The sequence below is a fragment of the Girardinichthys multiradiatus genome, chromosome 13, assembly GCF_021462225.1.
Source record: "Girardinichthys multiradiatus isolate DD_20200921_A chromosome 13, DD_fGirMul_XY1, whole genome shotgun sequence".
In the NCBI taxonomy this organism is placed as follows: Eukaryota; Metazoa; Chordata; class Actinopteri; order Cyprinodontiformes; family Goodeidae; genus Girardinichthys; species Girardinichthys multiradiatus.
Window position 1 is genome coordinate 4,366,280 of NC_061806.1, and position 22,790 is coordinate 4,389,069.

At 40.0% G+C, this 22,790-nt stretch overlaps 1 protein-coding gene across 1 annotated transcript; it reads right to left on the reverse strand.

Moving 5' to 3' along the window:
* Positions 1–20,977: 20,977 nt before the first annotated feature.
* rpa3 (replication protein A3) lies at positions 20,978–22,697 on the reverse strand. Its single transcript, XM_047384816.1, has 4 exons — positions 22,500–22,697; positions 22,319–22,393; positions 21,262–21,373; positions 20,978–21,175 (listed from the first exon to the last, which is right to left on the reverse strand). The coding sequence occupies exons 1-4, from the start codon at positions 22,695–22,697 to the stop codon at positions 21,093–21,095; spliced, it is 468 nt and encodes a 155-aa protein (XP_047240772.1). The 3' UTR covers positions 20,978–21,092.
* Positions 22,698–22,790: the final 93 nt, after the last annotated feature.

The window sequence follows — 22,790 nt, forward strand, 5'->3', positions numbered from 1 at the left end:
AAGCTGTACCTGGGGGATGCCTGGGTGTGCAACATTTCTATTAGCTGCTCCCATAATTCAAACAGACAGGCTTAGTTAAGGCACATGGCCAATTCATGACATAAATCAATGCTGTGTCTGTTAGCTGCTTCTGAAGCCTCAGAAAAAAATATAGTTATCCTATCTAAATTTTAAGGGTTATTGGGAAACAAAGAGTTGACACCTGCACAGGTTTCCTTTTAAAATAAGCTGTTAATCTTATATGGCTGGGGAAAAAAATGATTTAAAACGATTTTTCAGGTTCACTTTTAGTACAATTAAAGATTTACAACCAAAAGTGTGTTTAATATCTGTAATCAGCCAGATTTACCTATAGAACTGCTTGATTCCAAATTTGAAACTAACAAGGGAAGTGTATTCACAAACCTAAGTTTTCACAAAGCCCTTCAACATACATGAATATCATTGGATTAACCCATGTCCTAATGCTATTATTTTGAAAATGTTAGGATGAGAAACGGTTTATTTCAATACAGACCTAATTAATAAATAAGAATATTTATTCTTATTTATTAATTAGAATAAATATTCTTCATGTAATTCACTTAGCCTGATTTCTGAAGCTCTTCTTATCAGATTCATTGTGGCAGTTTAAGGTGGCTGAGTGTGAGTTCAATTCTCTTTTCCCTTTGTTTATTTTCCTCTTTAAATGTTCCTTTAAAGTTAGGCCAGATATTTAAAACCCTCTCTATCTCTCTCTCTCTCTCTCTCTCTCTTTCTCTCAGAGATATTTTGATCAAATAGAACTTTTAATCAGCTAATGAAACATCCATTCTCATTTCCCTTTTTAATGCCCCTCTAAGTTTTTCTTTGCCCATTTAATTATTCACTGACATTTATTTGTGATTTCAACCTGGAAAGACTCACATAACGGAGAAACAACAAGAAGATGGTAAAAACATTTTATTAATGAAAGATTATTTCTTTGGTGCTCGGACCCCTGAGGAAGACGTAAATGCTGAGGATGAAGTAGGTTTGAATAAACATCTTAGGATTATGATTAGGTACCGCTTCCGCCCCGGGATCCGATCCTGGTGGTGGTGTAGGCCTTGGTATCGAAGGAGTTGGGAGCCTATGGTGGAGAAGGGGTGTAGGAGGGTCGAAGCTCAGCAGAAGAGTGGTGTTTTCCATGTTGAATTTTTGTTTAAAGTCCATTACTAATAAGTTCATGACTTACTTAATGCTCACCCTCTACCGATGATCCACATGGCCCTGTCTTTCAGTGTTTAACCCTTTCTGTCTCCTAGACGTAGCTACTGACTGAGCTTCTGACTAACTCTATGTGCTTGATTTCAGACTCTAACCTTGAAAACTGGCTCAGAGTTTATCTGTTCTTTCTTTTGTCGAAGTACCCCTTTAAAGAGGCCTTCTGCGCGTTCGTTTATTCACCGTAACCTGGAGGAATTCACAACACATTAGAATAAATCACACGGAGACAGCTGTATGTTATTCAAAGTACCTGGACCAGGGGAAGCTCTCATGTGATCAGGACACACACCGAGACGACTTCAGAGCTTCCCACTGGGCACATTGTTTTTATTAAAACACACATGAAAATGGGCAGCGCCCTGTTTACAGTTTTTTCTCACATGTAGTCACGTACATACTTTTCCGGCTTACCATATTTAGACAGTCATTGTCCACCAGCTGCACCCCGTATCTACTGATATAAGCAGGGAGTAAGTCAGTCTCTACTTTTCACACACTCCTTCAGTTCCCAGTAATTTTCCACTTCACCTCCCTGTGAGAAATACTTTTGCAGACCACACAATACTCAATGTCTTTATACTAACACATGTTATACATTTTATTTCCCACACTGGTTATGAACATAATAATAATGATGCACACACATAATATATCTCCACACTTTCTAGATGAAAGGACTAAAGGAGCTACATCCACTAACATTTACTTTTCCTTCCCATAGAAAGTACTCCTGGATCAGTGCTTCTGTGTTCTTTTTGTATCTCTGCTCTGTTCTCTCAAACCCCCAGTCGGTCGTGGCAGATGGCCGCTCACACTGAGCCTGGTTCTGGTTCTGCTGGAGGTTTCTTCCTGTTAAAAGGGAGTTTTTCCTCTCCACTGTCGCTACATGCATGCTCAGTATGAGGGATTGCTGCAAAGTCAACGCCAGTGACTGTCCACTGTCTCTACATGCTCATCCAGGAGGAGTGAATGCTGCAAGTCACTGACTGGATGCAATCTGCTGGGTTTCCTTAGATAGAAAAACGTTTTATCCAATTTGAATAAATAACTAACTTTGATTGCACTGTTCAATGGTTAGGATTAATTGGAATGTATGTACCTGATGGTTGTGAAGTGCCTTGAGACAACATGTGTTGTGAATTGGCGCTATATAAATAAACTGAATTGAATTAAATTCATTACGGATTTTCTAAGAGACCCAATCCAAATTGTGGATTTGCCGCCCTCCTTCAGTTACTCTCCATTCTCCCTGCCACCAGCTGCTCCACATTTCATCTGACTAGCCTTTCTTGTTCATTGGACATTTCTCCACCCTGCCTCTGTTTTTAAACTCTCTGGTGTTCATTGTTTGCCTCTGGATCCTACTTTTTGTCATGCCTATCTGGTTGATGACTATTGACTACCTGCTCCATGTCTGTAACCCTGACTCTGTTTTATGCCCTGCCTCTTCCTGGAAGTTTACCAGCTCTATTATTAAACATTTCCACTCACCATTCAGCTCCCGAACTCTTGTCTGCACATTGGTCCTGCACAACACCACTCTATGATATGTGATACTAACAAGATTTTTTAAATATCATATTCTGGTGTCTTCACAGAGATTTTCAATATTGCCTCAGAGTTCATGTTAACCCTCTGATGACCTCAGATGCACTGTACCCATTAATCAAGTTGTGTTTTGACAAACTGGTTCTTTATACCATCAAAATCGAGAAAGGGTTCTCTGCAGACTGAAAGTGGGTGTTTTTAAACTGCAGGTGCTCCGTTCTTGCAAACAATGATTGGTTGGTTTAATTTCCTGTGTGTTTCAAGTAGGTATATCTGCAGAGTTAACCGAAAGTAAGTATAAAGTTGCATGGAGAAGCCCAGAATGAAAGTAACAAAATTATCAGTCATTCAGTTAATTTTTGAAATTAAATGTCTAAGGTGTCAATGTGTATTATGAAGCCTACATGTACAAATGTTTGTAGTTAAAAAATTACAGATTTAAAATGTAAGTGAAAAATGTAAAGAAGAGAAACTAGCATATTTATATTTTAAAAGAGTTTGTAGCGACGCTGAAGCAGTGAGGTCGTAGAGGGAGAAAATAAAACAAAATGACTAGTTATGTAAGTTATTTATACTTGAAGAAATTAACAAATTGGAAAGACATGGACCATAAACGTATGAATGTATTGTGTTGAGGTATGCCATATTAATAGCATACCACAATAGCAAAAATACACTCCTGTTCAGAAAGTTTTGTAGCATAACATAGCTACACAAATTTGGCTCACATATTGCGTTTTGTGGATGGATTAATACTTAATATCAGTTTTTTGTATTAACTAAATGTAGATTTGGACATTTCTTTATATATTTGAAGATGTGTGGAGTGTTGACCTCCAAATAGGTTTTTGTGGGCACTTGCAAATGTAAAGTTGCCATTTCAAACTCACGGTCTTTGACTATGAAACCCAGAGAAAGAAATGCTAGATGGCAGTGGAGAACGTCACATAATTTGAACAGACTGACACATTAAGTTGATGTTAAAATAAATATTTCCAAATAATTCTCACAACTGATCATTCAAAATAAAGTGGATATAGGAAAACAAACGTTTCTGGCTATGGCTGTTTAAAGTGTCAAAGTGACTTATGCAAGTGCTAATTTGTAAAATGTTGTGTTGGGTTATCTAATCATTTCTTTTTACATTTCAGGGTGTCATTAACTGGAAGACTTTTTCCAAAGAATTTCAGGCTGAGTACCAGAAACCAGTTGTCCTTTCAAACTGCTTGAGTTCTGGAACAACATTTAAAGATTGTGGTGCGGGTTCGTGGGGCAATGGAAAGCGAAGACAGCTGAGGGGCCTTTATTCTGAAACCATTACTCTGGGGAACTGCAGCCAATTCTGCACTGTGGCTGCAGGGTTGGTAGGGCAGTTTTCCACTGTAATTTCCTTCATCACATGAAGTAACACCCTAATTATACCATGCTGGGTTTTTTTATATAAGATGCCATGAAGACCTTCAAGAATATCTGGGGCAAGAATATCTTGCCCCAGTGATTCCTGCACATTTCTGATGTTGTGAAATAAAAAACATCTTTTACCTCATGTTGTCTCCTAATGCTGCCTTTGATGTGGGTTTTCAGTATGTTGAAATGTGATGATTTCAAGACTTTGTGTATATTACAGTTTTTTTTAGTGTAGAGCAAATAGCTTTATCATTAGTTTTATTTTTGGCTCATTGATCAGGAGGTAGTTCTGCACACTGTTAGAATTATGTGATATATCTGAAAGATAATCTACCTTTACCCTGACATAAAGCAAAGAATATTGTTTTATTGAATTATTATTATTACTTTTTTTTATATAAACAAAATAGACATTCACATTAAGTCTTCTACATAGATTTTGCACAGTTATCAAAATTTCCAAGACAATAGGAATACTTTCTACTGCAGTAAATTGTTTTGTGGTAAAATAATATAATGGCTGCAATAAATCTATTGAGTGTAAGCAACCAATGGAAAAAAAGCACAATTTAATTTATATTGATCTTCACACAGCTTTAAAAGAAACTGCAGATTGTTAAAATATATATCTTTGACAACTACACATTAATCTGGAGGGACTAATATTACATTTAGAGTAGTGTGTGTAGATAGGTGGGGATGATTTTTCATTAATATTTATGCTGATGGTGCACTTCCTGAGCTGAGACATCATCTTTTGAACAAAAGAGACACTGCATCTTCTGGCAAGTTACGCCAGCTTATTGTTCAAATTAAGCTTTTCAAGAAAGATCATTTTATCTGTTACTGAACAAGAGAAGATTCACTTCTGTTCTAGGTTTGTAGGCTGCATCTGGCACAGGTTGGCTTAAATCTGTGAAGGGTACAATAAAATATCAAGGCATATAAAGCTAAATGTGCCACGTGGTCTCAGTCAAAGGTCAGAAGTCCTCCATTAGATAATGATCCAGAACAAAAAGCTAAAACACAGTTCACTGTTGCTTTGCACCAAGAAATATAACACATTAAAGCTCATAATAAAATATAAGGATTAACGCAAACAGTACAAATAATAAGTTTTTCATTTCTCTGACAGGGAGTTTCCCTGTATGCATGAAAATGTGCTATTCTTAGAATAGAATAGAATAGAATAGAATAGAACTTTATTAATCCTTTACAGGATCTGCTGATCTTGGTCCAGCTGAGCCCCATTGGTGGAACTCTCCCTCTTTATTAGTTAATTATGTCTGTTTTTGTTTTTGGGAGCTCCTTCTCCCAAACACACTGCACCAAATAACGGTGCACTGGCCACAATGGTTTGATAAAAGGTGAGCAAAAGGAGTGTGCAGATGTTGAAGGATTTTAATATTCTCAAAAAGTACAATCTGTCCTGACCTTTCTGTACAATGTCTCTATGTGTCTGGACCAGTCCAGCTTGTCGCCCAAGATGTTGTAGATACAACCTCTACTTCCATACCTTGAATGCTATGTGTAGACAGTGTGCACCTCTTCAACCTGATATCAGTTACCACCTCTTGGTTTTACTGATGTTTAGCTGAAGGTGGTTGAGCATGCTCCAGCCCACAAAGTCAGCTTTCATGCCCCTGTATTCCTCCCGACATCCACCCATTGTACAACCAACAGCTGTTGAATCATCAAATAATTTCTGTAGAAAGCAAGAGTGTGTTGTACTTAAGGTCTGGTGTATAGACTGTGAAGAGGAAGGGGGCCAGGAAAATCAGCCAATCACTCTGGATCGCACTGATGCTGGAACATAGGTCCTTCCAGGAGGTCCAGTTCCTGGCCCAGGATCATCAGGGAGAGCTCGCCACACCAAGTCCTCTATCTTCCAGGTTAAAGAGCCCACGGTACAGCTAGGCAGCAGGATAGACCCGGTATGTTTCTCTGTATCTTCAGGTTCAAATTGGTGGGATAGAGCATCTGGTTTGATGTTCTTGGAACCTGGTCTAAAAGAAATAGACAGATTAAATTGAGAAAAGAAAAGAGACCAACGTGATTGACGTGCATTGAGACGCTTAGCTGACTGAATGTATGACAGATTTTTATGGTGTGTCCAGACCAACACAGGATGTTCAGCGCCCTCCAGCCAATGCCTCCACTCTTCTAGGGCCAACTTAATGGCCAGCAACTCTCTGTCTCCAACCTGGTAGTTTCGTTCAGCAGGGGTCAATCGATGGGAGAAAAAGGCACATGGATGAAGCCTTCCATCCTGATCAGAAAGCTGGGAGAGCACCACTCCCATCCCAGTATCCGAGGCGTCTACTTCCAGGGTAAACTGTTTCGTAGAATCTGGATGGATCAGAACATGCGCTTGGGAGAACAGTCTTTTCAGCCGGGTGAAGGCGGTCTCAGCCTCCGAACCCCAGCTGAAGGTCGTCTTTGTGGAAGTTAGCGCATTCAATGGGGCCGCCACCTGGCTGTAATTCCTAATAAATCTTCGGTAGAAGTTGGCGAACCCCAAGAAATGCTGCAACTTCTTCCTCAAGTCAGGTACTGGCCAGTCCATTACTGTTCGGACCTTTCCTGGGTCGGCACGAACCTGTCCCTCCTCCAGAACAAAACCCAGGAAACTGATGGTTGACTGATGGAAGTCGCACTTTTCCATCTTAACAAACAGTCTGTTTTCAAGGAGACGCTGTAGAACCTGTCTCACATGGTGACGGTGTTCCTCTAGACTCCTGGAAAAAATTAAAATATTGTCCAGGTACACAAATACAAAAATATTCAAAAAATCTTTCAACACGTCGTTGACGAGAGCTTGAAAAACTGCTGGGGCATTACTTAGGCCAAAAGGCATCACCAAGTACTCGAAATGCCCCAGAGGAGTCTTAAATGCTGTCTTCCACTCGTCTCCCTGGCGGATTTTGACTAAGTGGTAGGCATTTCTGAGGTCCAGCTTAGAGAAAACAATAGCGCTATGTACAGGCTCAAACGCAGAACCTAACAGAGGAAGAGGATATTTGTTTTTAACAGTAATTGCGTTAAAACCCCTGTAATCTATACAGAGAGAGCTGGTGTCGGCTGGCGTGACCGCGTATTTCTGACTGTCGGCTCACTTGACCGCAGTTTTCTTCTGTACAGTTGATGTCTCCTCACTGAAGCGACGCTGCAAGCCCTGCAGTTTGAGCAGAGGTTCAGAGGTGGGGGGGATCAGAGTCTGCGGCTTTAGTCAGCGCTAACCAATAGGGAAACGTCTTACAGCGTTTGTCTTTAGGCCCCGCCCAGGATGTTCATGTTTCCAGCACTCAAAATTCGTTGAGTTCAACCAAAAACAGAAAGCGTCAAAACCAAAAAAGCGAGACTCGTAACCAAAGACTTTTGACCTGCGCAAATAAAAGTTTATGTTTTGCAAATAACTTTTTTCTTCGTGAGAAAAAATGAGTAATTTTAATCAAAAAAAAGTTAACAATTTTTTTTCTCCCCAAAATAAAATTTTCCATTTAAAAAAAAATTATTGTTACAACTCTGAAAGTTTTGATCACAACTTAATATTTGATTGAGATTACTTTTTTTTTATTGAATATTCCAAAAGTTTTGACCACAATTTATTTTTTTGATTGAGATTATTATTTTTTTTTGGGATTGAAATTAGTTTTTTGTTTGATTGAATAATATTGAGACAAATTAACCTCCATAGTTAAACACCAACCTACACTGAAGTAAAAAACCACGACATCCACCCATCTCTCCGGAAAACCTTTCAGGATGAGGAGAAGAAACATCTTGAAAAGGTGGCGGATGTTGGGCCTCCAGTGGCTCAGCAGCACCCCCAATGGGTGCGGCAGACTCAGAACTACAAGCACCTTGAAACAGTGATGCCAAATGCTCCAGCTGCTGGTTTGTTTGCAGCTGTCTATCTAGGAAGGTTTGGAGAGTAGAACTGTGCGTATGAATTTGCTGACTATGTTCAGCTAAAGTTCTCTGAAGGTTCTCCGCTGGGTTAGGCTGGCCTGAGTGTTCTGTCATGATTTTTACAGCTGACTTGACCCACATGCAGAGACTCTCAGAGAACGTTGTAAAAGGAATAAGTTTTTATTGAAAGATGATCAGGAACAACAGGAGCGACGAGTCTAATCTTCCTTACTGTGAAAACACAAAGAGAAAAGATAAATAGCTGAACCTCAGAAACATGAACCAACATAAACGTATCTTACTAGAGATTCCGGAATAACCTGCCAGGGAGAGAATAAATGTCAGGAAAGGAGTTCAGCTTGCCATGCACAGACTAGATCAGGAAGTAGCCTTAGCCACTACAGAGGACTGGAACAGATCAGGTATGATTCACACCTGGAACAGGTAACAAAGCAAGTTAGAGTTCGCAACAACAGATCCTTCAAAAGATATCCATGGTAAAAATCATGCAAAGATTTCAGAGCTGGCCAGAAATTACCACAGAGGCAAAAACACTCAGGCGCCGAGGTGTTGGCAACCTTCCTCTATATGGTTCCCAGCTGATGAGTAGATGCACAACACCTGTTGCCTCAGGAACACTCCTACTGGCGGCACCTAGTGTCAAAAAGGTGTAAGCAGCAGGCAGCAGAACTCCAAATCCTGACACAGATGTCATCGAACACCTTGACAAGAGCAGTCTCTGTACTGTGGTGAGCACGGAAGCCTGACTGGAAGACATCAAAGCGGTTGGTCGTTGTTAGGAAGTTGTTTAACTTCTGAAACACAGCTTTTTCTTAATGATGAAGGGGAGGTTTTATATAGGCCTGTAGTTCTGTAGTAGCAGCTTGTCCAAGTTGCTCTTTTTCAATAGAGGTTTGATAATTGCTGTTTTCAGGGCCTTGGGGAAAACACCTGACAAAAGGGACGTGTTTATTATTTGTGTTAAATCAGATGTTATTACAGGCAAAGATTTCTTGAAGAAAGCTGTGGGTAAAACATCGAGACAGCAGGAAGAAGAGCTTAGTTGCTGTATGATTTCTTCTAAGTTTTTGTAGTTTATTTGATGAAATTGGAAGATTTTGTCAAAATCAGTTCTAGTTGGAGACAACATTGGTACTGGAGTTGATGTGGATGTGCTGACTGTCCCTCTGATCTTTTGGGTTTTTTCAGTAAAGAATTTAACAAATTCATTGCAGGTCCTGGTAGAGTGGAGTTCAGATGCTACAGTTACAGGAGGGTTTGTTAACCTGTCGACCGTGGCAAATAATGCACGAGCATTGTTAATGTTTTTGCTGATGATCTCAGAAAAGAAAGATTCCCTCACATTTTTCAGTTGTACGTTATATCTGTATAGTCTCTCTTTATAGATAATATAGTGAACCTGGAGTCCAGTCTTTCTCCACCTGCGTTCAGCTTTTCGACACTCCTTTTTTTCACTTCTGACTGGTGGAGCACTTCTCCACGGAGACATTTTCTCCCCAGAAACGACTTTTCACATTTTAGAATGAAAGTTATCTACCAGCTCATCTACAGTGATACAGGGCAAAGTGGAGGTAGAAGAGTAAATCTGGTTAAAGGTTTCAGCAGCACCGTCCTTAAAGATGCGTTTTCTTATCAAGTCTCTTTGGCAAACTGAGTCATTGCAGATGATGCTTTCAAAAATAACAGAAAAGTGGTCAAATAGGGCAACATCAGTTACAGACTGATGTTGCCCTATCTGACCACTTTTCTGTAACTTCTGTGTTTTTCTTGTTGCAGAAGTTTTTAATCCCATCCTCAGCTGTGTTGCCACTATTAGGGTTCTTGGTCCGGTGGGGCGCTTTTTCTCTGGCAATTTAGGGGAAGACTGTTTAAAATGAAGGTTGTTCTCAAACCTTTTATTGTTCTCAGAAGATGGATCATTTTCCTGGTTTTCATTCTGTAGTGGAGCAAATCTGTTCTGGAGGAGAACTCCATTATTTCCAGCTGTCTCACTCCTATCAGTTGTTGTGACAGCGGCTCGCTGTCGAAGTCTCCTTTTCCCAGGAGAAACGGGGGCATTTCTCTGTAATTCTGGCCATTCTAATTTATTTAATTTCTGAGATCTTCCAGTGAGTCGTCCACCTTGATTTTTTGGGCATGCCCCTAAAACATGCCAGGGGGGTCTGCCGGTAGGTTTATTCTCGGTGTTCTGATTGCCGGCTGAGTTGTTGAGTTGGCTGCCACTGTTTGGGATCACAGGCAGAGTTGAATCATCGTTGTACCAAATATTCACCTCCACATTCACTTCTAGTCAATGGATTTTCATCTCCAAAACAGCCAATTTCTGTAAAAGTTTGTCGAAGTCCTCTGTGGTGAAGGGAGCCGTTTTGTGCTGATTTGCTGGTGTCAGTTTGTCCTTCTTTCAAGTTCCATTATAAAAACATTAAAATCCTTTAAAATATAATAATAATAATAATCCTTGGGAGTCACTGGTTAGAAGTAGTTTTTGTCCAATATTTCCGTAATTTTGGCTAAGAGATAAAAAGTTAGGAGTAAAAAAATGCAAGCAAGCAGGGAGCTTAGGAGAAAAGCATCTGAGCAGGCAGAGAGGCGGAAGCAGATGTACACAAATCCTCCTATTCCTAATTTTCTGGTAAGGCTGAGCTGCCCAACCAGAAAGTCTATGTGATGCAGGGAGGGTAACTGAGGGAGTGATTCTGTCAGACATGGAGGAATTGACTGTGATAATGTCAGTTGGTGCTTAGTAGTCACACCACACAATTTCTAAAACTGAACTCAAGGTGGGACTTTATAAAGAGAGGTTTTGTTCCTGTGGCACTTCAGCCTGGCATTGTATCCATCCAATAGCCTCACTCAGGCTCCCATGTGTTAGACATGTAGCTGATTTTTGGACAGGCAGGTTCATGTTGCATTAGGATAACTGCTCCGTTCTTCTGTATAAAGAAAAGAAAACCAATGTCCATGTCCAATGCTAAATAGTTAAAGACAGGCAGTCTAGTGGTTATTGAGGTTATTGTAAGGGTTTACAAGGGGAACTGAACTGCAGTTTAACCATCCAGTGCATCAAAGTGAAGGAATTTCATAATGATGAGTGAGACCAGCTGACAAAAGTGAACAGATAAACTCAGAGTTAGTGTGATGGATTGGATAGATAATTGCTTTTAAATCCTAAATAGGATTGTGTCCAGTGAGCTTGAGGTCATCAAAGAATCAGGAAGATAATTCTTTTTGACAGTTTCAGGAGTGTCAGTTCTTAAAACCACTGATGAAACATGCCTCATTCTGCCTGAAAGAATTTCACTTCACAGTTTTTAAATAAACAACCTTGGCTAAAAAAATAAGCTCAGCAAAGATTAAATTACTAAAAGGATTTTAATTCAGGAAAAATTGACCTACATGACAGTATGTCCATGTGCTGTACAGTATCTACACTCAGGACTTGGCTCTTTTTGAATAAATTACTGTATCAGTGCAGCATGGTATGGAGGAGATGACCCAGTGGTTCAGCTGAGGTGTTTAGGAAGCCTTGAAAGTGGTTTTCAGCTCATCTACATTGTTGGCTCTGGTCTCACTCATCCTTCTCTTGACAGAAGCCAACACGAGCCTCTGTGGGGTTCAGGCCAGGCCAGTTTGCTGGTGACACCATGGTCATTAATGCAGGTACTTTTGGCAGTGCGGCCCGGTACCAAGTCCTGCTGTCAGGTTATCTCCACAAAGCTTGTCAGGAGAAGGAAGCATGGAGGACTTTAAAATGTCTTACTTACCAGCTGCTTTGACTTTGGACTTGATTAAATTCAGTGGACCAACACCAGCAGCTGACATGGCTCCTTGAATTGTCACTAACTGTGGAAGCTTCCCACTGGACCACAAACACCTTGGATTTTGTGTCACATCCTGTTCAGCTGTGAATTTTTCCTTTTTTGGTTATTTATTAAAACCATATTTTTTTTATTTCACCCGCTGCGGCCTGTGGCTCTGCATACTGGGGTCCAATCCAACAACCACATCTTGACAGCGACGTTTTTTTCTTCCGTTTAACTTTCCATTGTTATGGGTAGATACAGCACTTTGCGCACAGGCAGCTTCTTTAGTAACAAACATTCTTTTGTACAGAACCAGAAGTTTTCTCATGTCATACGACTACTCACCCAACTCCCTTGGCTCCCCTTCCACTCCAGAGTACACTTCAAGATCTTGGTTGTCACTTACAGCACTTTGAATGGTCATGCATTGGCATACATTTCAACACTTTTATATCTGGATGTCCCTAGCAGGTCCCTAAGGTCACGTGACCAAGTCCTGCTCGGTCTTCTCAGCAGTAACACTAGTATGCAGGAACTCTCTCCCCTTTAGTTTGAGGTCTAAGGACTCTGTTGAGCTTTTTAAAAAGCAACTAAAACTACTTTTTTAATAATTACTTTTAATGAACTATTTTGATGCAATGATGTTTAATGTTTTTAGTTTTCTTCAGTGCAGCAATTTGTGATATATGTCTTGAAAGGTGATATAAAACAAAAGTTTTACTTACTTGTGAAAGGTGTCAATGATTGCTGGACAACTGTAAAGTCAACAGTCTTCCCCATGATTGTGATGGTACATAACCATAAAAGAACATTTCTGGATTAAAAGGCTTTTCACTGGTCTTTTGTAGTCTAATATTTAAATTGTCTCAGAAACTACATTTTGACTTTTTTATAAACTCTAAGCCATTATCATTAAAATGAACAGAAATAAATACTTGAAATATATCACTGTGCACCTGTAAGGGTGGTATCATATTAATATCATATCAATATTATCAAGTTGGATAATATTGTTAACAACATTTGCTGGAGCATCCAACATTCACTAAAAACAGTGAGAACAACATCCGCAATTCTACTAGGAGTTTGTGAGTGTTTACATCTTGGGTTTATTTTAGGTTTGTTGGTTGTATGGTTCAAATAATTCAATTCTGTTTATTTATATAGCACCAATTAACAGCACATGTCGTCTCAAGGCACTTCACAAAAGTCAGGTACATACATTCCAATTAATCCTAACCATTGAACAGTGTAGTCAGATTCAGTTATTTATTCAAATTGGATCAAACGTTTTTCTATCTAAGGAAACCCAGCAGATATCATCCAGTCAGTGACTTGCAGCATTCCCTCCTCCTGGATGAGCATGTAGAGACAGTGGACAGTCACTGGTGTTGACTTTGCAGCAATCCCTCATACTGAGGATGCATGTAGCGACAGTGGAGAGGAAAAACTCCCTTTTAACAGGAAGAAACCTCCAGCAGAACCAGAACCAGGCTCAGTGTGAGCGGCCATCTGCCACGAACGACTGGGGGTTTGAGAGAAAGAACAGAGGCACAAAGAGAACAAAGAAGCACTGATCCAGGAGTCCTTTCTATGGACTCCTATGGAAATACTCCACGTTATGCTTACAAATGTCACAGCAGGCCAGTGTTTAGACTGATGAGTACACAAAGGCAGGTACAGAGATGGTCTCATCCTGTACCATGCTGTAAAGTGTTTGTGATTGTCAGTTCTGCTATGTGCTCAAGACTTATAGATGATCGAATTTGCATTCAGCCAACACACTGTGAGATAAAAAGTTCCTCAGCAAAGGCTTCATGCGACACTACAAAAGAACTTCTACCAAATTCTATCAAGAGCTGTGTAATCTTCTGCTTGATTAATTTCTTGCCAATTGAACCTTCTAGATACCCATTACTGGTTTGCATCTGCAACAAATTTATCAAAACTTGAAACACATACATAACACTAAAATAGGTATTATAAAATATGAAATACAAAATAAGAAAAAAGAGAAAAGAATTTGTCTGAGAATTCTGTCAAGAATTGAAAAAATGTTTTATAGTGTACCAGCTTGTCTTCTTTTAAATTATTTTTTTCTGAGGCCAAGAGACCACACGAAAATAAGCAATGTTGAGGCGAACTCACAAGAGAAAGTCAAGATGTTTCCATGACAAAGCATGGTAGATGGAGGTGATAGTGTCTGTGGGTGGAAGCAGATGGAGCAGATGCAGCAACATCAACTGCAATGTCTCAACCTGCAGAAACACAGCAGCTGCCTTCCTCCAGGCTACTGCGCTCCCACCCAGGTCACCACTCAGCAGGGAAACACTCAAGGCTTTGACAGCAGTTGACAGTCTCACCCTGACTTCAAAAAGAAATACCCACAGCCATACATTAGGTAACAATAAAGATTTGGCATTCCCATCAAGAAATATGTCAGCATTTTAAATTTAATTATCAAAATAAAACTGAATGAAATCCAGTAAATCAGAGCAAAACTGTGCCTTACAAAAGTATTAATTGTCTTTGAACCTTTTCACATCGTTATGTGTTACAACCACAACCTCAGTGTGTTCTATTGGAACAGAGCAATAATGTGGCAGACTGACACAAAGTTGTGTTTTATTGTAAAGTGCAAAGAAAACCACACATAGCTTTATTTTTTTCTTCTTTTATGGAACCACCTTTCACTGCAAATACAGCTGCAGGACTATTGGAGTATGTCTCTACCAGCTTTGCTCATATGAAGACTAAACGTTATGCTCACCCATGCCCTCTCTGATTTCCATCTCTGTCGCTTCGCCCTCAGCTGCGACCGCTCCAGTGCATGCTGTAAGATCTTGGCTAGAGGGAGCTGGAAAAACCACATAATCTGCAAAGAGGAGAGACCAAATCCTCTTGACGCCAAACCAACTGCCTCTGGGCCTTTGCTGCGCCTAGAAATCCTCTCCATGAAGGTTATAGACAGGACCAGTGACAAAGGGCAGCCCTGCCAGAGACCAACATGCACCTTGAACAGGTCCGACTTAATGCTGGCAATGCAAACCGAACTCCTGCACCACTTGTACAGAGAAAGGATGGCCCCGAGTAAAGGGCCCCAGACGATGGACTCCTGGAGAACCCCCCCACAGGGCACCATGAGGGAGACAGTGGAATAACTTCTCCAGGTCCACAAAACACATGTGGATTGGTCCGACAAACTCCAATGAACCTGTAGAGGTGGTCCTGTGTTTCACAAAAAAGGGTGAAAACCACACTGCTCTACCTGAACCCGAGGTTCGACCATCATCCAAACATTCCTTTCCAACACCATGGCTTAGGTCTTCGCTGGTAGGCTGAGGAGTTGGAACCCAGCCTTCGGTTCCCCTGGACTGCTAGTCCAGAGGCACTATCCCCAACTGCCACACAATGTTGAAGAGGTGTGTCAGCCATGACAGCCCCACAATATCCAGAGACCTAGGATACTTAGGGGCAGAGGTTGGGCTAGACTTTTTGTTGTTGGTCAATTTGACTGACAGGGTAAAAAAGAAAATCCTATCATAATCTATTTTTACAAGTCATTACTTCTCCCGGACCCATCTAACTCCACCCCTGTCTTCCATAGATGCTGTCCAAGATGGGATTCAGGATCACCTGCTGTGCATAGTCTCACATAAAAATGGATCACTTACCATTTTTAACTTGTTTCCTTGAGTGATTTCTATTTGTGGGTCAGGAAACTTTATATGGATTTGACACATAACTTGCATAATTAAGTTAAAGCCCTGAAATGCTCAGATTTCTTATCTGACTTGGTGTAAAATACTGATGAGGTGATTATTGTAGTGGATTTTTACACTAATGTAGTCATTGACAGTGACAGCATAAATGTAGCCTTTAAAGTGATTTTAGATTTGTTTGTCTTTGTCTAAAACATTTTCCAACCTAAACACTCCTGTTTTTATACTCTTGATCTGGTCCAGGCATATGCCATGAAGTGTGAACAAACAACCCTTTCCTGTCCAACCATTTTTTAAAGCTTTGATTTTAATCTAGTTGACCACACTGCCTGCAAAAGATCATTTTACAACAGTAGATTATCATCAGACAATGCAGGAAGAACTTTTAAATAAACCTTTTAAAAAACTCCTAAGTTCCTCAGTATGACAAAGCAGAGGGTAGCAACTGAACTTCTACATCCTAATTCTAATCAATGCATTTACAGTGTTATACTATTGGCAGTTTGTCAGTGTGTTTTAACTATTAGTAAAGATTCTCCAGCATTTATTTACTGTTTGTATGTTAGTTTCGGTAATAGTCTGCCATACTGCCACAATCACTGTCTATTGCAATTGCCTCCTTCCTGGAAGGAAACTGCTGCTTAGAACATTGCACTTAAAAATTGATTCAGGATCATCAAAATCCAAAAGATCAGAAATAGACAGACAATGTTGATTGTCTGTCTCTTCCTGAGGAATGTGCTACAAAATATTTTTGCTACCAGTCCAGAACTCGTTCAACAGTGGCAGTCTTCACTAAACCATGATAGCTGAAGCACTAGTCCACCTGCTGCAGGTGGACAAGTGCTTCAGCTATCATGGTTTAGTGAAGACTTTTGGACAATGGCTTTGTGACAGAAAAGGCATCAAAGGAGTCACTTCTGTCCAAAAAAAAAAAAAAAAAACAGAACCGAAGAGAAGAGAAGAATAGATCACAATTCTGAGTAGGGAAAGGGTGGTCAGCAAGAGACTGGTGCAGCTGTTTTTGTTTTTGATGAATCCTCATTCTGACTGTGAGATCTGGAAAATTATTTGACTGAAGAACAAAAGGTAAGAGCTACCATGAGTCCTGTGTACAGTGAATTATGGTGACGTGTGGGGTTGTTTCCACTCCAAGCACGGGGTAGACCATCAGTCAGGAATTTGGTCATGAAGGTGATACAGCATTTCAGACAAAAACTACAGACGTTATGAATAAGTGTCAGCAGTGTAAATATAGAGTCCTCATATATTTTTATGTGTGTGTGTAAATAAAAGCCTTTAAAAAATGAAATGCTTTAAATTGTTCCTTAGTGTTCCACATTAGGAAAATGCTGAAACCAAAAAACACATTTATGTCATTGCTAAATCCTTTGGCCATGACAGCACATTAAATGTATCTTATTTTAAAAAAAAAATGTTATTGGTGTTAAAATGTTTGAAAGCATGTTATTTAAAGAGTCCTCTTATCCGTTGCTTATGCATAGAGCTGTTGCTAAATTACATTTTTTCCCTAAGAAATAAATGTACTTGGTGGATGTAACTTTGTAAGTTTTGAGCAACAGGACTACATGATCCTGTAGAGCAGGGGTTCCCAGAGTGGGGGACGCGAGATGATTTTCAGAATCATGGTGATGCAACCCCTGAGGTGTACAAAGGGCCAACAGCGACAAAATCATGTAAATAATATATCATTAAATAAATAACATATCATTAAATAAATAAATAAAATTTACCATACAATGTCCTATTAAATAATTTCATTGTAGGATGTTTTTATTTAATACATTATTAATTAATTAAATATACCATTAAATTATGGAATTCTATTTATTTATTAAATAAGATAAAAAGATTGAAATAATTCTGTGAATTCTTAGGGTGTCATCAGTCTCTGGTACTGTTATTTTGGGGGTCGTTGGCTGAAATGTTTGGGAACCCATGCTGTAGACGATGGTGTGCACAGAAAGCAGGAACCAAACGTGGTTTAGTTTGATGACGCTGTGTTTGGCAACATCTTCCCTTACATCATACAAATACAGAATGAGAGAATTTCTTATTGGAGGGGGCTGTTCATGTCTGGTTCCAGTTTCAAAATTATTTTCTCCTCAAGGTGATAAAAGTCTGAAACACATTTATGATGTTTTCATCAAAAGGTCATTTCTAGAGCTACAACAAAAAGTGTTTGGGTTGCATTTTCTAGATTTAGATTTTCTGAGTGATTTTGTGAGAAGTGTTAGCAGTACACACACGTATGTTCTCCCAATCTACAGTATGTGTGTAATTGAAAAATACACATAAAAGATGTTCATTTTTACGCGGGAATGAATGCAGCACCTGTGGATTACTTTGGAGAGGGCCTCTTCCCTAGGTGCTGCACATTGAACAGAAAAACTACCAGCTAAAAGAAACAGTGACACCCACTGGCTAAAATTAAAACTGTGAAAAGCACAGTGAGTCTTGAGCTACATGATGCTCTCAGTCTGGCATTTCATTGTGATTGATAAATAGATTTAAACCCAGGTACTGAGCTGTTCTGGAATCCTAATGATAGAACTTTCTTACATGCAGAGATGAGTGATCAACAGCTTAACTCTACTTGTAACCTGACACGCCCCCTCAGACACACACAGAGCTCTGTCAGTATCAAAGACACTAATTTATATCTAAAATCAATACTTAAATGTTACTTATTTAAGGAACTCAGTTTACAGAACTTTTATGTATTAGCTCATAATGACTATTTTGGGCTCAATCTTGTCAACTTTAGAAGACACGGGTTTACTAACAATACAGAAGTTATTCTGTTATTTTAGTTTGATTCAGAACATTATAACTAAAGAAGTAGAGCACCTCACCTCAGTTCTAAAGTCCTTACACTGGCTCTCTGTAACTCAGTTTACAGGTCCTTCTCAAAATATTAGCATATTGTGATAAAGTTCATTATTTTCCATAATGTAATGATGAAAATTTAACATTCATATATTTTAGATTCATTGCACACTAACTGAAATATTTCAGGTCTTTTATTGTCTTAATACGGATGATTTTGGCATACAGCTCATGAAAACCCAAAATTCCTATCTCACAAAATTAGCATATTTCATCCGACCAATAAAAGAAAAGTGTTTTTAATACAAAAAACGTCAACCTTCAAATAATCATGTACAGTTATGCACTCAATACTTGGTTGGGAATCCTTTGGCAGAAATGACTGCTTCAATGCGGCGTGGCATGGAGGCAATCAGCCTGTGGCACTGCTGAGGTCTTATGGAGGCCCAGGATGCTTCGATAGCGGCCTTTAGCTCATCCAGAGTGTTGGGTCTTGAGTCTCTCAACGTTCTCTTCACAATATCCCACAGATTCTCTATGGGGTTCAGGTCAGGAGAGTTGGCAGGCCAATTGAGCACAGTGATACCATGGTCAGTAAACCATTTACCAGTGGTTTTGGCACTGTGAGCAGGTGCCAGGTCGTGCTGAAAAATGAAATCTTCATCTCCATAAAGCTTTTCAGCAGATGGAAGCATGAAGTGCTCCAAAATCTCCTGATAGCTAGCTGCATTGACCCTGCCCTTGATAAAACACAGTGGACCAACACCAGCAGCTGACACGGCACCCCAGACCATCACTGACTGTGGGTACTTGACACTGGACTTCTGGCATTTTGGCATTTCCTTCTCCCCAGTCTTCCTCCAGACTCTGGCACCTTGATTTCCGAATGACATGCAGAATTTGCTTTCATCCAAAAAAAGTACTTTGGACCACTGAGCAACAGTCCAGTGCTGCTTCTCTGTAGCCCAGGTCAGGCGCTTCTGCCGCTATTTCTGGTTCAAAAGTGGCTTGACCTGGGGAATGCGGCACCTTTAGCCCATTTCCTGCACACGCCTGTGCACGGTGGCTCTGGATGTTTCTACTCCAGACTCAGTCCACTGCTTCCGCAGGTCCCCCAAGGTCTGGAATCGGCCCTTCTCCACAATCTTCCTCAGGGTCCGGTCACCTCTTCTCGTTGTGCAGCGTTTTCTGCCACACTTTTTCCTTCCCATAGACTTCCCACTGAGGTACCTTGATACAGCACTCTGGGAACAGCCTATTCGTTCAGAAATTTCTTTCTGTGTCTTACCCTCTTGCTTGAGGGTGTCAATAGTGGCCTTCTGGACAGCAGTCAGGTCGGCAGTCTTACCCATGATTGGGGTTTTGAGTGATGAACCAGGCTGGGAGTTTTAAAGGCCTCAGGAATCTTTTGCAGGTGTTTAGAGTTAACTTGTTGATTCAAATGATTAGGTTCATAGCTCGTTTAGAGACCCTTTTAATGATATGCTAATTTTGTGAGATAGGAATTTTGGGTTTTCATGAGCTGTATGCCAAAATCATCCGTATTAAGACAATAAAAGACCTGAAATATTTCAGTTAGTGTGCAATGAATCTAAAATATATGAATGTTAAATTTTCATCATTACATTATGGAAAATAATGAACTTTATCACAATATGCTAATATTTTGAGAAGGACCTGTATTCTCTGAGATACAGAGAATAATTTACTTTATAAATCACTGAATGACTTAGCACTAAAATACATTAGATTTGTTGTAGTTGTGTCCACCAGAACTTCTAACAATTCCTGATTCTTGCCACTTGTCCACAAAGCCAGATTTGTTTAGTACATGATCAATAATTGTCCTGTCTACAGATCCTCCCACCTGAGCTGTGAGTCTTTGCAGCTACTCCACTTACCCTGGGCCTCTTGGCTGCTTCTGATTCCAGCTCTCCTTGCCCGTCAGTTTAGGTGGGGGACGTCCATCCTCTCTCCATGTTCAGATGATGGATTGAACAGAGCTCTGTGAAATGTTCTAGGTTTGGGATATTGTTTTTGAATCTAACCCTGCTTTGAACTTTCTCCCTGACATGTCCGCTCTGCAGCCTGGTCTTCATGATGCTGTTTGTTCTGTAAGGTTCTCCAACAAACCTCTGAGGCCAGAAACAGAACATGTCTATTTATATGTAAATTCAATTATAACTAAACAATGTTTCCTAATTAGAAAGTTTATGAAGCTGCACAAGATTTTATTAAGGGGTATCAGAGTAGACGGGGCTGACTACTAATGCATGCCATTCTTTTCCGATTTTTCTTTGTATAGAATTTGAACACTATGCTTCATTTTCTTTTGTCTTCATAATTATGGACTACTTGGTGTTGCTTCATCGCATCGTTTGTGGCGTGATTTGACAAAATGTGACATCGCCTACAGGTTGTGTGTATTTTTGCAAGGCACTACACTAATAATCCAAATCACCAATATTTTTTTGCATTTATATACATTTTATTGCAGAAGCTTTTGTACAACCTTCACCTTCGCACACGTAAAACAGAAAAAAACACAAACAATGAACACAATCTTCTCACACAGTCTTCTTCATCCGCTTGCAGTCACCTGGAAAGGGTAATGCTGGGGGAAGTCATGGATGACCTTCAGTGCTTCGTTGTACAGCTCTAAATCTGTCAGACAGAAACATTGGATCATTGGCAACAAGGGCTGAAACATGCTGTAGCACAGCTGTGCTCCTCAGTCAGATAGGACGTACCAAAGGGAACACCCTTGTCCTCTCTCAGCATGTTGTATGTGTTGGCCATTATTTCTCCTTTGTTCGACACCATCCCAATAATCTCCACAATTCCGCTCAGCTCTTCTTCAAGCTGTAAAAAAAGAAAGGAATACTTTAAGTAAGTAAAATTTATTTAGATAGCACTTATCGCAGATAAAAATCACAAGGTGCTTCACAACCACAATGCTGTTTGTCCCAACATGCCCCCTCTATTTCTACACCATTTTAATATCCAACAGGTTTTTGTATACTAATTAGATCTCCCTCATTGTACTCACTTGTTGCCATTTCATCCTTCCAACTTTCCTTTTACAACTTTTAAACAAGCTATTTAATATCCAGGTACTTCACCTTTAGGTATGGATATTTAGGCGTTTACCATAGGCTGTGCACATCACAGGGACACACATTTTTCACGTGTTGCGTCCTGAGTGGGTCAAAATGTTAACCAGTCATTACCAGTCTCTTGATGGCTTGCCACCGAAAAGTTATGTGGTATAAACGGGAATTTTGCTTAGATAGCATTTCTTTGTTAATAAATTATATTATTATTTTAAAACTGCTTTTCTAAATTTTTTCAGGTTATGACATTCAGGTCTGACATAAAATTTTGATGGCTCATCTGAAATCATTAAAATTGAAAAAACATCTGTGTGGGCCAGCACCTTATGCAGCAGCTACGATGTGGTTTATTCTACACGTTTTATTATAGGGCTAGTTTAAACATCGTACGATAATAAGCAGGGGAATTACTAATTATACTTTCCAAGTTGTCTGGACAGGCTGTATTTCGTTATTAAAGTGTTTATATAAATTTTACTTCACTTTACAAGAAAATAACTTGCATTTAAATAGAACGATATTAACGAAGCCTCTACAGTACCGTATTGAGCCTCGTTGCAAACACTTTTGCTCCATAAAACACACCTAACATATACACTGCGAACAGACACCCAAACGTAGTTTGATATTAATATCTATGCGCTTCACCGGAACAGTGATTACTACATAGTAACTGTGCCTGAGATGTACTCACAGGTTCGTTTAGTTCCACTGTTGCAGCATTTCCCTCTCCATCCATCACAGTGAACATTTTGCCAGTAGGGTGAACCTAAAACAGAAAGCAGGCTCGCTGTTAGATATTCCACTGTGTGAATGTAATCCAAACGTTTACCTGTAAAACACCGCCTGCACTTATTGTCTTGCACCATTCTGACCTTTTCAACACGCCCGACGAAGCAGACGGCCCGGTTGATGAACTGCGACAGCATGGAGCAGTTTATTCTCGGCTTTGGGACGTCTAGGATACCTGCCATCTTCGCGGGTCGCTGCTTTGTTGGAGATGAGACAACAGCGCGCGGGAAATTTTGCGTTACTTGTGTTTTACGCCACGTCACTCCGCGCGGGCGGTGCATATACGTTCAGTGTCCAGTCCCCCGAAGTGGCTAGGAATAGAGGCATTCATTTTGATAGAATTGAGCGCCTCCAAGCCTTTTTACAACACATCC